Source organism: Panulirus ornatus, chromosome 23 (assembly GCF_036320965.1).
Source record: "Panulirus ornatus isolate Po-2019 chromosome 23, ASM3632096v1, whole genome shotgun sequence".
NCBI classification, from domain to species: Eukaryota; Metazoa; Arthropoda; class Malacostraca; order Decapoda; family Palinuridae; genus Panulirus; species Panulirus ornatus.
The window spans coordinates 7,027,814-7,041,440 of record NC_092246.1 but is presented as its reverse complement, the minus strand read 5'-3'; the positions used below and the strand labels follow the sequence as shown (position 1 = coordinate 7,041,440).

The 13,627-nt window shown below is 38.4% G+C and overlaps 1 protein-coding gene across 11 annotated transcripts in view; it reads left to right on the top strand.

The window, feature by feature from the left end:
- Positions 1 to 13,627, top strand: part of gek (serine/threonine-protein kinase gek) — a 266,032-nt gene that overhangs the window by 115,636 nt on the left and 136,769 nt on the right. For 9 of the 11 annotated variants that reach the window (XR_011714432.1, XR_011714433.1, XM_071676518.1 and 6 more), the window contains 3 exons: positions 5,655 to 5,772; positions 11,428 to 11,609; positions 11,972 to 11,989. Coding sequence is in view for 9 of the 11 variants with exons in the window: in XM_071676518.1 (XP_071532619.1) it covers positions 5,655 to 5,772; positions 11,428 to 11,609; positions 11,972 to 11,989 (318 nt within the window). In the remaining 2 variants the exon portion in view is untranslated. The remainder of the gene's footprint in view (positions 1 to 5,654; positions 5,773 to 11,427; positions 11,610 to 11,971; positions 11,990 to 13,627) is intronic. The other 2 variants (XM_071676526.1, XM_071676522.1) reach the window with 1 other exon arrangement.

Sequence of the window (13,627 nt, the reverse complement as noted above, 5' to 3'; positions counted from 1 at the left end):
GCCTTGAGAAAGTTGAATGTTTTAGATACCTGGGAGTGGACCTGAGAGCACATGGAACCATGGGAGCTGAAGTAAGCCACAGGATGGATGATAGGGCTAAGGTCCTGATGATGTTATTTGGATATATGGAGTGGGTCTCAAATAAGAAAGTATGGAAGTATGTAGATGTGTTAGAAATGAAATGCTTAAGGCCTGTGTAGTGTAAGAAGGGTTGATCAAGTGAAAAATTATAAGGTCAGAGAGAGGTGTGGTAGTAAGAAGAGTTTGATTGAGTTACCTGAAGAGGGTAAGCTGAAACAGCTTGGACATACGTAGAGAATGAGAAGAATGTGATGGGGCATATGTATCAGAAGTGAAGTGAAGAAGAAGACTGAATTGGTGGCGGAAGGATTGAGTGTGTGATGTTTTGAGTGATCGGGGCCTGAGCATGTAGGGAAACGTGAGGAGTACATGGGATAGAGCAAATTGAAGCAGTTTGTTATACAGAGGATGACATGCTGTCAATGGGCTGAACTAGGATATAAGAAATGGCTGGGGAACCACAGATAGATGTAGATGGCTTGTTTCTGGATGGGGCTCTGGTTTTGGTGCAGTATATGCCTTTCTTCATTTGGTCATGGCCTTGCTATGCAGGAAACAGTGAACAAGCATGAAAAGAGAATATAATGGTGTTCCTGTTCATGGCAAAAAAAGTATTGTAAGCAAAAATTTTTCTTTAACACTTAAACAGCAGCCAACAGTCATTGATGTTTTCTTTGAATGCAGTGGCAAAGATGTGATGTGCCAACTTTTTCTACCTGTTTAATAAATATTCAGCTGAATTATTATACCATTAGTAGCTGATAGATATCTCTTCTATGACCTGAAAGGCATGGGGGAAAATTTATGCTGACCTCATTACCCCCAGCAAGCCACCATTTATAGAGTGCTTGAAAGTCCACAAAAAGGTTGTTTGTGCACAACAACTCTGCAGAAAACAGAGATTGTCGGACCATTAAGTTTTTAGGAGGAACATGAATGTAGCATTTGGTGTGGAAAGTGAAGAAGAATAACCTGACAGATGTGAAGAAATAAGTAATTTAGTGGGCAATTTTTTGTGGGATTTTGGAAGGAGGAAGGCCTTTATGGGAGGTGTCTCTGCTGAGCTTGTGCTTTAGGAAGAAATTGCAAAACAAAATGAGCTAGAATAATTCCAAAGAAAAGAATCTTCAGTTTCTTCCCCACATATACCAGCCACTCAGTGCAATCTCTCTTATTAGTGGTGCAAAAGGTGTAACATTTTTGTGTATCTGTATTATTCAACACAATCACACTGCTTGTGTATGAAATAAGAGTATATGTGAAATTAGAATGTTTAGTTTAAAGAAAGAAGCAAATCCCCACAGTTGCCATCTAATATCCTTCACCTTGAATGTTTGTGTGAAAATGTAATAGTCTGAAAATGATCATGTTATGTGCCTCTGATGCTGTACATATTGTATTTAGAATATGTAGTTGGATAGAGTTCAGTGCAAATAGAAATTCTTTATCATCTCTGCATCTTCCTGTCATATCAGTTTCTGTCAAACACCATTCACACCCTATTCAGGCACTCACTTATCATTGGACCAGGACAGAACAAAGGTAGTAATACAGCCTTCTGTATATTTTCTTTTACTCTTGAATGCTATTCTGTAGTTAAGGATTTTATTTTCTACTGTGCGATGGATTTTTTTCCGCTCCATCCATGTAATGGCTAAGAAATACTTCCCGTGATAAATCAATGTAATTGACTACTGTATGGAGACAAATAGTAGAATGTCAAGGCCATCATTATTCATGAATATTTGAATGAAATTTCTCACACAGGAATCTTAAAATGCAGTGTATGTGTGAAATGGATACCCATTACTGACTTCAGGTGACTGGAACACACTCCACAGCTACCAGTAGTGCTTCTACTGGACTTGGGCACCCTCTCAATCAATTTCTTAAACATTTGCTATCACTTCTCATCAGCTGTCTCTTTTTATCTGCTATTAATTGCTTCCTCCTCTCTGTTCCATTGGCATTATTTTGACACTGCTGTCATGAGCTGTCTGCATGTCCTTGCCTCTGTGACCCATACCCATGGCACAAGTTTGGCTGTAGTGTACCACAGCTTTTGTGTGGAGACCAACCATACGAGAATTGCTCATTGTCATACCATGAAATCAGTAGATATTGTTTCTTTGATTCTTGAAATGACTGCAATAGTTGGTGTGCGTATCTGGCATGATACCAAGAGCGACATATGGACCCTCATTGATGATGTGTAGACAACCAGGATACATGATTTTTTCCATCTTTAGTGGGAGGCTGCTTGTGACATGTATGGGTAAATGGTGGAAGCAAACACACCAAAGCTCTTAGATGATGGTTGGAGTCAATAGAATGTCATACAGTGCATGAAGCTGTAGCTTCATGATACAACATATGACTCATGAAGGAGTTAAGTGTTTAAATGGCAAAGCATTGTAAATGACTTCACATGATAATTAGGCTTTGACAAGGATCGATCCTATGACCCATTCTGTTTATCATCTACTTCACTGGTGTGGAGATGAGATGTGTTGGTGGAATTTGAAGATTTGCTGATAAAGTGAATTTAGGAAATGTAGACTGACCAAAGATTCAAAATCATTTAGTGACTCTGATGGTGATGGAGTGGTAAGAGACATGGCAAATAGATTTGAATGTAGAAAAAAAGGGTAATTTTGGGGCCAAAAAGGTTAATCACAAATATGAAATGTTCATTAAAACATTATTAGAAGCAGTGTTCTGTTTTGGTTATCAACCTTGATTAAAGATGAATGGAAACTAGACTGAATTCAGAGAAGGGCATCGAAAGTAATTCTGTATCTCAAGAAATGATCTGCATTAGGAGACTTAAGACCTGAAATTATTCTTAAAAGATGTTAATATCCATTGGAAGTTTCCAAATATCTTTGCTGGCTGCAACAGCATAATGTAATAAAATTTCTTTGCATCAAATGGCAATGCAATGATGAGAAAAACAGATATGAAGGTAAAAGGAAGGGTGCATAGAAAGATTTTTCAGTTGTAGAGTTGTTGAACTTTGGAATTAACTACCACCTGATGCAGTTAATGCAAATACCTTTGTGTCAAGGTTTCATTGATTTTTGTAATCAGCAACCAGTCCTTCATAAAGAAGAATAATGCAGCTTGCATTGTTTCTTTTTCAGACTCTGGCCATAATGACTTCATGTCCATTTGAGTACCTTTCATACTTCCTTTATGATTTCCATGGCAGTATACTTTCTTCATACTGCATGGACTGCAGGGTGTTTCTCAACTGTTTCCAGCCAGCTCATGAGCTCAAGGGAACGGTGGGTGGGGAGGAGCCGTCTGCTTTGCTATCCTTTTCTCCCACAATATATGATTAAGTTAGCAGATATCTTCATTATACACAATCAAGTCTTCTGTTATCTGTCCTTTCCTGTATTTCCTTAACAGAATGATTATGTACTAGGTCCTGTGTGATATTTTCCGACCTTAAAGATGCTGTCAGGGCTGTAATCATTTTGTATCATCATTTACTCTGGAAAATGTCTCTGAATCTGGCACAGGTGGAAGTTTTGAGATGTGAAACATTTTAAAGGTAAATGAAAAGTAATTCAGTTATGTACGTTATGTAATAAGCATATATGTAGCAAACATGCATCACTACATTTCTCTAATGGAACAATGGCTCTCCCTGAATAGAATGTCTTCAATCAAACTTTTACTCCAGACAGACAGGAATCCAACTTACACCCTCCATTCACCTTGAATGGACAATCATTCCCTTTGATCAAACACATCATTATTGGCGTGACAGATGACACACACACAGCATATACTCTTCATGCAAGTAAGGTCAACACAGAAGCAGTAGATGAACTAAATGCCCCCAGTACCCTGAGTGGCACAGTTTTGGACAAGAAAAAGAATCCATCAACATCCTCAACAAAAACAATGCATCTGCTTCACTCTAAACTATGCCTCACCTTTCTGGTCTCCCACCTTCTCAAAAGCAAGTATGATAAAATGTAAACCATTCAAAGTAATGCTCTCAGAACAGTCACTGGCGTCTTAGCTACTACAGACACTTGACATTTACACAATAAAACGAAGATTTTTCACACTTTCCCAACCAGACTACAAACCCCATCCCTACAAGACTACAAACACCGATTCAACATATCCTGAGACCCTTTTTACTCTTGATGCAGCTTCCTCAATGAGGTCACCAAACACTAACTACTCACCTGCTTAGGACTGTGCATAATGATACAAACAGCATCGTTACACTTTATGACGTGGTCCAGATCAGTGGACATGGCTGTCTCTCTGAGTGCGTCAGGAGTTCTGCCCATTACTTTTAGGAGTTTCTTTACTCTGTTTTATGGTCATTTCATCTTGTTCAGCATCCTATGGAACATCTAGAATAGCCCTTCCTGACCTTTTCTGCTCTTTGTTTTACCATCTTAACTGGTGATGTAACTTATCAACCATTTTAGCTGATGCAGATCTGTGTTCATTATCATCTCTTCTACTTTTATTTCCTGAGTTCTCTCCCATCTTGTGACACCTCTCATGATCGTTGAATTGATTCCTTATTTTCTTTATTTCTATCTTTGTAATTTTTTTTGTTTATTTCACCCAGCTTTCCCAAACTTTTGTTCTTTGGTGATACATGTTGTATCCATTCTTTTTTCTATCTTTTTTGTGGACCTTTTCATAGCTGCATGGTTCTGATATTATCCCTTATCTAAATAAATTTTTGGCCAATACAGAATTGAAAAAAAAGAAATTGAACAACTTTAGTTTTTGATAAAATGTTTAAGTTGACTGCCCTTAATGGTCTGCTGTCTGATCAATATTGGACCAATTACCTTGATTTCTTTTATTGTCCTTTTATTTTGGTCCTAGCAGGGCTAGAGGTCATGAATTGCTCCCCCATGATTTTAAAACAAACATTGATATAGGTTGGGGTTATACAAATAGGATTTATCCAAGAAATGTTTTTAGATAATCAGTCATTTGTTTTGCTTTCTTGTTGTAAATGTTTTACCATATGATTTTTTACACAGTGACACTTCCATACATTGGTCTTTAAACACACCTAACTCTCTTCCCCCATGGCAGCCACTTACAATATCTTTTGCTTGGATATCACTTAAGTGCACAGTATTTCAAGATTTTACTTTGCTGAGGTTGGCAGCACTGGAAATTCAATTAGATATTGATGTGTTTGTGTTTATGTGTGAAAATGTGCTTAGAATTGCTCAGTTCCTACAATAAAACTTAAGAGGTTTGATTGGTATCAAGCAGCTTTTCTTTTGTGGCAGTGCACTGGCACAGCATGCAGATATTATCCTTAAGGAATTTGTATGATTTGTTACGTAAGCTTTGTTGTTAGTTCTGTAAACATTAAAAGTTTTGCTAAGTGTTTGGATGGTAAAGGAGTTTTGCAACACACTTGGCATTGATAACTAAGTTTGTCATTTCTGTTAAGAAATTTTCGTTACCTTTATAATCTGATGTACTTGAAAAGAGCAATTATGTTTAAGAGTATTTGGTCATTATGTGCTTGATCTAAATTGCTATTGAATAAATTTTGTCTCTTCTAGTACCTGGTTATGGACTACTATTGTGGAGGGGACTTGCTCACGTTACTTAGTAAATTTGAGGACAGACTTCCTGAGGATATGGCGCGCTTTTACATCGCTGAAATGATTCTTGCCATTGGTGAGTTATGTTCTACAAGGTTTTAGTTTTAAGAATGGATTATTGACACTATTGTTGCAAAAAGATTTTGAATGTTCCTTTTCTGTTTTTAACCCATAAAACTACTCCCTTTGTCATGTGATGAAACTTTCAACCTATTATGTTACAAATTAAAATTTCCTGCCTCATTTTAAAATCCCAGCTATGCTTGCTTTCACCAGATATCTGTAGTTGTCACTAGTTGCATACTGCCACAGCTTGAAGAAGTATTACTTACCCACAGAATGTCTAAGTATGTGTATATCAGTCATGTGGGTGAGAAGCCAAGTATAGTTACTCACTGTTGTAATTGGTCTGTATTAATTAACACTCATTCTCTCCATGTGCCCAAACCATTTCAAAACACCCTCTTCTGCTCTCTCAACCACGCTCTTTTTATTTCCACACATCTCTCTTACCCTTACGTTACTCACTCGCTCAAACCACCTCACACCACACATTGTCCTCAAACATCTCATTTCCAGCACATCCATCCTCCTGCGCACATCTCTATCCATAGCCCACGCCTCGCAACCATACAACATTGTTGGAACCACTATTCCTTCAAACATACCCATTTTTGCTTTCCGAGATAATGTTCTCGACTTCCACACATTTTTCAAGGCTCCCAAAATTTTCGCCCCCTCCCCCACCCTATGATCCACTTCCGCTTCCATGGTTCCATCCGCTGACAGATCCACTCCCAGATATCTAAAACACTTCACTTCCTCCAGTTTTTCTCCATTCAAACTCACCTCCCAATTGACTTGACCCTCACCCCTACTGTACCTAATAACCTTGCTCTTATTCACATTTACTCTTAACTTTCTTCTTCCACACACTTTACCAAACTCAGTCACCAGCTTCTGCAGTTTCTCACATGAATCAGCCACCAGCGCTGTATCATCAGCGAACAACAACTGACTCACTTCCCAAGCTCTCTCATCCCCAACAGACTTCATACTTGCCCCTCTTTCCAGGACTCTTGCATTTACCTCCCTAACAACCCCATCCATAAACAAATTAAACAACCATGGAGACATCACACACCCCTGCCGCAAACCTACATTCACTGAGAACCAATCACTTTCCTCTCTTCCTACACGTACACATGCCTTACATCCTCGATAAAAACACTCATGAATATTGTGTATGATGTGTGCATCAACCATGTCTATAGTCATGTTGTTTTATTCTTACTATACTGTAAAAGTCCTCCTTTACATCTTTTTTTTACAAGTTTCTTGCTTAATTTCATGTTATATACTCTAGTTTTATCCCCACGTCTCTTGAAGAATTGCTCACTGTTTCATGTTTTCTAATTGTTTTAAAAAACTTAAAGGTTGTGATTGGGTCACCCTTCACTTCTCTCTTCCAAGGTGGGCAACTTTGAAGCCTCTATCCTTCCCTGTAACTCAACTGTCGTTATTCTTGTCCTGTCACTGTTTCCCTCCTCTAGATCATCTTTATTAGCTTTGTATGCTTCTTTAGAGACAATGTCCAAACTTTGGAAGCATAATTTAGTTTTGGCCTTCTTTAGAATATGAATTGCTTGCTAAATATTTCATTATCCCCAGACTTGAAAGCTGTTCTGATATTTGCCATTAGACAGTTTACCTACAAAACAGTTCTCATGGTATGGGACACAAGCAATAAGTTGGGTGAAATGTCAGCTTCCAAGTCCTGCTCATACATGATCCTGAATTTTGTTTCCTGGTAGATGATATTTTTGTTGAGATTTTTCACTTTGTGTCATCCTCATTACTTTACATGTGCTTGCGTTGAATTTCATCTACCATGTATCAGACCAACTTTGGGCTATGTTTTGGTCCACTTGTTGAAATCCTTGCTTTTCACTTCCCTCATGAACAGAATACAGTGGCACTCCACTGGTCTCCTAGACCCATTTGGAGAGGGGCTCCTCTGATGTGCATCATCCCTTCCCTTCCACAGATAATATTCTGTCTATTGAAGGAGTGTGTCCCTTATTCCTGCTGGGTTTTCCAGCTTCTTAATTATCTTCCCATGTAGTACAGTATTAGATGCTTTCTGTCAGTCCAGGTGCAAACAATCAACGCAGCCTTCACCTTTTTCCAAGAACTCACGATTTTTTTTGAAAACAAAGAGGCTTGTTATACATACCTCCTTTCCCTAAAACTGCTGTTTCTCACCTAGGTCATTTCTCTCCTGCAGAGTCATCTATTTACTTTATTGACTATCTCTAGAAGTTTACAGATCACATTCTTCATTGACATTGCTGTATTTCAGGGCCTTTTCCTGGTTTCCTTTCTGTTAAGTAGGAATGATGTTTGTCCTTTTCCATTCTCTTGATGTTCTGCATCTCTCCAATTATGTCTGGAACAGTATTTTGTGAGGTTTATCTTGGACATCTATATACATTTTCAGCACATATTGTGAAATATCATCAGAATCATGAGATGTGTGTGTATCAAGACCTTCTAGTATTCTTTCAATATTTTTTTCTAGATTTTTTTTCATGCTCAATTGCCATTTCCTGCATTAGTTAGGAATTGCCAGGGATAACTCTTGTCATATGCAGTGCACCAAAACCACAGCCCCCTATCCACAACCAGACCTTTCCTTGGTGTCCACAGGCCACTTAACATGCCCTGGTTTAGTCCATTGACAACATGTCACCCCCTATATGCCACATCACTCCAGTTCACTTTATCCCCAGCAAGTCTCTCCTCCTCCGGCATGTTCAGGACCCAATCACTCCGAATCTTTTCTATATATCTTGATATTTTCTAAGATATCCTCCTCATTTCATGTCACTTGTGATGGGGCTTGTTATTCAGTTCCTCTTACATATTTACATCATTCTCACCAGCTCTCTCTGCCTGATTAGCTGCTCTTTAACCAAAGACTGTCTTTTGATGAATATATGGAAGAGTATCAGACCTATCATATCCAAAGTTTTCTTTTCAGATTTTCTTTGTTCTCCTTTCTTATCCTGATGCACTTGTCTGTTGCTTTATTACACTTTGCAGATGGTGGCTGGTAGGAGTGTGTCTGTATCTTCACCATTGCACATCTTGTATCTCCATTGCTTTTATACTTCTGTTGTTAAATGGTTCTTCTTACCATTCCTTCTGTATTCAAGGCTACAGGTACCCATGTTCCTTCTCTTTCATTGTAAATTTTGCATAACTTCATAGCAGAAAGCCCTGGTGTCTGGCTACTGAACTCCATTTCCCAGTTTGTGTTACCACAGAAATTGATTAGATATGTGAGTCAGTTGTTGTTCGCTGATGACACAGCGCTGGTGGCTGATTCATGTGTGAAACTGCAGAAGCTGGTGACTGAGTTTGGTAAAGTGTGTGGAAGAAGAAAGTTAAGAGTAAATGTGAATAAGAGCAAGGTTATTAGGTACAGTAGGGTTGAGGGTCAAGTCAATTGGGAGGTGAGTTTGAATGGAGAAAAACTGGAGGAAGTGAAGTGTTTTAGATATCTGGGAGTGGATCTGGCAGCAGATGGAACCATGGAAGTGGAAGTGGATCATAGGGTGGGGGAGGGGGCGAAAATTCTGGGGGCCTTGAAGAATGTGTGGAAGTCGAGAACATTATCTCGGAAAGCAAAAATGGGTATGTTTGAAGGAATAGTGGTTCCAACAATGTTGTATGGTTGCGAGGCGTGGGCTATGGATAGAGTTGTGTGCAGGAGGATGGATGTGCTGGAAATGAGATGTTTGAGGACAATGTGTGGTGTGAGGTGGTTTGATCGAGTGAGTAACGTAAGGGTAAGAGAGATGTGTGGAAATAAAAAGAGCGTGGTTGAGAGAGCAGAAGAGGGTGTTTTGAAGTGGTTTGGGCACATGGAGAGGATGAGTGAGGAGAGATTGACCAAGAGGACATATGTGTCGGAGGTGGAGGGAACAAGGAGAAGAGGGAGACCAAATTGGAGGTGGAAAGATGGAGTGAAAAAGATTTTGTGTGATCGGGGCCTGAACATGCAGGAGGGTGAAAGGAGGGCAAGGAACAGAGTGAATTGGAGCGATATGGTATACCGGGGCTGACGTGCTGTCAGTGGATTGAATCAAGGCATGTGAAGCGTCTGGGGTAAACCATGGAAAGCTGTGTAGGTATGTATATTTGCGTGTGTGGACGTATGTATATACATGTGTATGGGGGTGGGTTGGGCCATTTCTTTCGTCTGTTTCCTTGCGCTACCTCGCAAACATGGGAGACAGCGACAAAGTTTAAAAAAAAAAAAAAAAAAAAAAATGTGTAGTTTTCATAATTATATTTCCTCGCAAACGCGGGAGACAGCGAAAAAAAAAAAAATTTCCTCTTTTTGTCTTGTTACACTTCTGCTCTTTTAATGTCCTTATTTTTCATGTAGTCAAACTTGAGCATTACATGATCACTTTTTTCCAGTTGATGTATCATATATTCTTGATAACTATGCTATTGTGTGGGAAGATCAGATATGGTAATGATCAAGTACCAATCTTTTACCTTTTATTGTGCTCACTGACATGTTGGTATAGGAAATATTCAAGTATACATTCTAAAGACTTGGGAGCTGTGTCTCCACAGCTCCCTTTTACCATAAGAATCTGAATTTCCCTGTTATCAATACTTTACCATCTCTTAACATGAGTGTTTTCTGGCTTCATGGACCATCCTGATGGTTCTCTCAATGTTATCTCGCAATGTTTTGGCCTGAATATTTAGAAGGGTGAGAGTGTTCATTGAATAAAAAGAACTTTACCTGTGCTGCATAGTATAGTTTACTAGGATTTATGTACTGGTAATGAACTTAAGCAGGGTATGTGAAATGGTAAGGTAAACCATGGAGTTGAGTGTAATGCTTGCCTGTGGATGGTAGGTTCTGGTTTCAGTACATTGTACATGACTGCTAGAGACTAGATGTTTGTAAATGATATTGTTGGTATGTTTTCCTGATGCTTTATTGCAGAGGGGGAAAATGTAGTTGAGTATGATTAGAAAATGTATATTTAATTCTGGTAATTGTAGTGGCATGTGAGGTTTGGTTAGGTGGGATCCTTGAGCAGAATCCCATGGGATATGGGTTAAGGTAAGTTAGGTATGGTACATTAAGATGAGGGGGGGTCCTATGGATGAAATCGTATGGTTAGGAATTAGGTTTGATATGTTAGTGTTGGTTTTTCAGTTTATAAAACCACTTTTCTGTGTCTGCTTGTGTTGGTTGAACACTTTAATTTGTTTTTCAAAGGGGTCTACACATATCAGAATTTTTTTAGGACAAGAAAATTATGCTTTTGGGATGTGCTTTTTCTCTCAGTCTGTGGATGAAAAATTAAATTTTTCCCCCAGTTTCCTATCATTTAGATAGTTTTTTTATGATTGTTTTGATAGAAAGATTTAGTGGTTCTCTTTGGTTTTATTTAATGTACTGTATGGCTGTTAGCATACAGTTCATTTGCTTTTGTTGATACCACGTTTTTCCTTTCAGTCTTATGCATTTGATGTACAGTGATCTCTTATCTCAGATTTATTTATTCAGCTAATATTTTGAGCTGCTATCACTTCTTTTCATAAAATTTTTCCTATTTTCCCTATTGAGTGCAGTATCACTTTATTTTTTGTACTTTTTGATACATAGTTAAATTTAAGATGAATTCCATTCCAGATTCTATACATCTGTTAAGATACGTCCACCGTGATATCAAACCAGACAATGTTCTACTAGATGCAAATGGCCATATACGACTCGCAGACTTTGGGTCGTGTTTACGGCTTCAGGAAGATGGGACTGTACAGAGCAATGTAGCTGTAGGGACACCCGATTATATATCTCCAGAAATCCTCAGGGTAAGTTTTGACTTGATCTCATTTGTTTTCATCACTTTATTTATAGGAGTTAGTATTGTACTTCACGAGATTTAAATACTTTTTTTTTTAGATATTGGTTTTATGATATTGAAGCAGTCTTAAGTAAGGCAAAAATATTGTTTCTGAAATTAATCTTGAGTATTTTTTATCAGCCTTACTTACAGAATAGTCACTTGTCATCCATGTTATTGAGTATTAGATATTGATTATTCGACCACATCCAAAATGTAGAATATTGGATCTTGATTATTGCACCACTTAACAAAGGCGCATGATAACTAATTCATATGCAAATGTTACCTGTTAGTAAAGAATGTTGACAGGACTATTCATTCCCATAGGCCATGGGAGAGGGACAGGTTTGTTGACAGCAGTCGTTCATTCCTTGATGATTCGTGTGCCGTAAGTCCGTGTGGTGACTGGACAATTCGGGATAGCATTAAGAGGCTGAGTGGCTTGAGCAACCCCATAGCTGCTTTGTGCTTCAACACTTAATGGTTCAGGATGATATAAATGACCATAATTACACATGATGGGTTTTAGCACTGACTGTGTTGAGTGAGATTGAAGCATTTTGTTTCTAATATTGTGATTTTGATTTAATGGTGATCTATATATTGCATTGTATCCTCTTGTTAATCTTTGGCATTAACTGCTAGTGCCTCATTAACAAGTTGAATGTGAGGAGGGCATGCTGTTCTTGAGGATCATTCAAATACTTTGCTTTTCAATAGAAATTGTGTTGGATGTACACACCGATAATTCATATCATAACTAGTTTTTTGTTCTCTTATTGTTTAATCATAATTTTGATGAATGATTAGAAACAATTTGAAAAGGGCAAGAGATAATTTCGTTTTCAAAATGAAAATCAGATACTACTTGCAATATTGGTTCTTTGTGAGAGTTGAAGGTTCCTAATTGGACAGTCCTGAATAGAAGGGCAAAATTTAGAAGACATAGGAATCACTGTCTAATAAGCAAATAAACATTCTTAGGATTGATAACTAAGTATTGTTTTTCTTAAACATTGATCTCAGCAGCACACATATTTAATTTTGTTTGGGATAATGGAGAAAGAATACTTCCCCCTTTAGAAGGTGACTAAAGGGGGCAAGGAGTAGGGGGGCAGGAAAACCTTTCCTCCTTGTATTTTGATTTTTGAAGACTGGAAAAGGAGGAGGAACTAAGTGACAGGTGCGTATCATCCTCAAAGGCTCAGGCTAGGATGTCTAAATCTATTTGGATGTATCCATCATGAGAAGAAGTTAGAGATGGGTAGTATATTTGAGGAAAGTAACATGGATGTTTTGGCTCAGAGTGAATCAAAACGTAAAGGGGATTGGGGAAGAATGGTTTGGGAATGTCTTTGGGGTAAAGTCAAGGGTGACTGAGGGTGAGAGCTAAGGAAGGGGTATTTGTGGGAATGTGTTAAAGAGTGTAAGAAAGTGAGTGCCAGACTGATATAGGTAAAAATGAAAGTGGCGTATGTGCAATGGGTGAGTATTAGTGCTTATGCACCTAGAAACTAGGAATGAGGAAGAGAAGCAAGTGTTTTGGGAGAGGATGTGGGAGTGTGTCGGCAGTTTTGTCTGCAGTTTTTGTGCTGGGGATTGAGTATTAGTGATGGACGATTTGAATTGGAGAGTAGGTAATGTTGATAGGATATAATTAGGAGCATGGAGTACTTGATGTTGTGAATGAAAATGGTGAACAGTTTGATGAGTTGTGTGCTGAAAAGGGTGAGTGATTGAGAATACATGGTTTTAAAAGAGGGTTAGTAGTGGGAGTGGGCATGGCCACAAATGGAACCATGGAAGTGGAAGTGAGTCATAAAATAGGTGAGTGGCCAAAGGTTCTGGGAGCAGTGAAGAATGTATGGAAACAGAGAATGTTATCTAGGAGGGCTGAGATGGGTATCTTTGAAGGAATAGTAATCCCGAGAATATAATGTAGATGTGAGGCATTGACTATAGGTGAGGTTGTATGGATGAAAG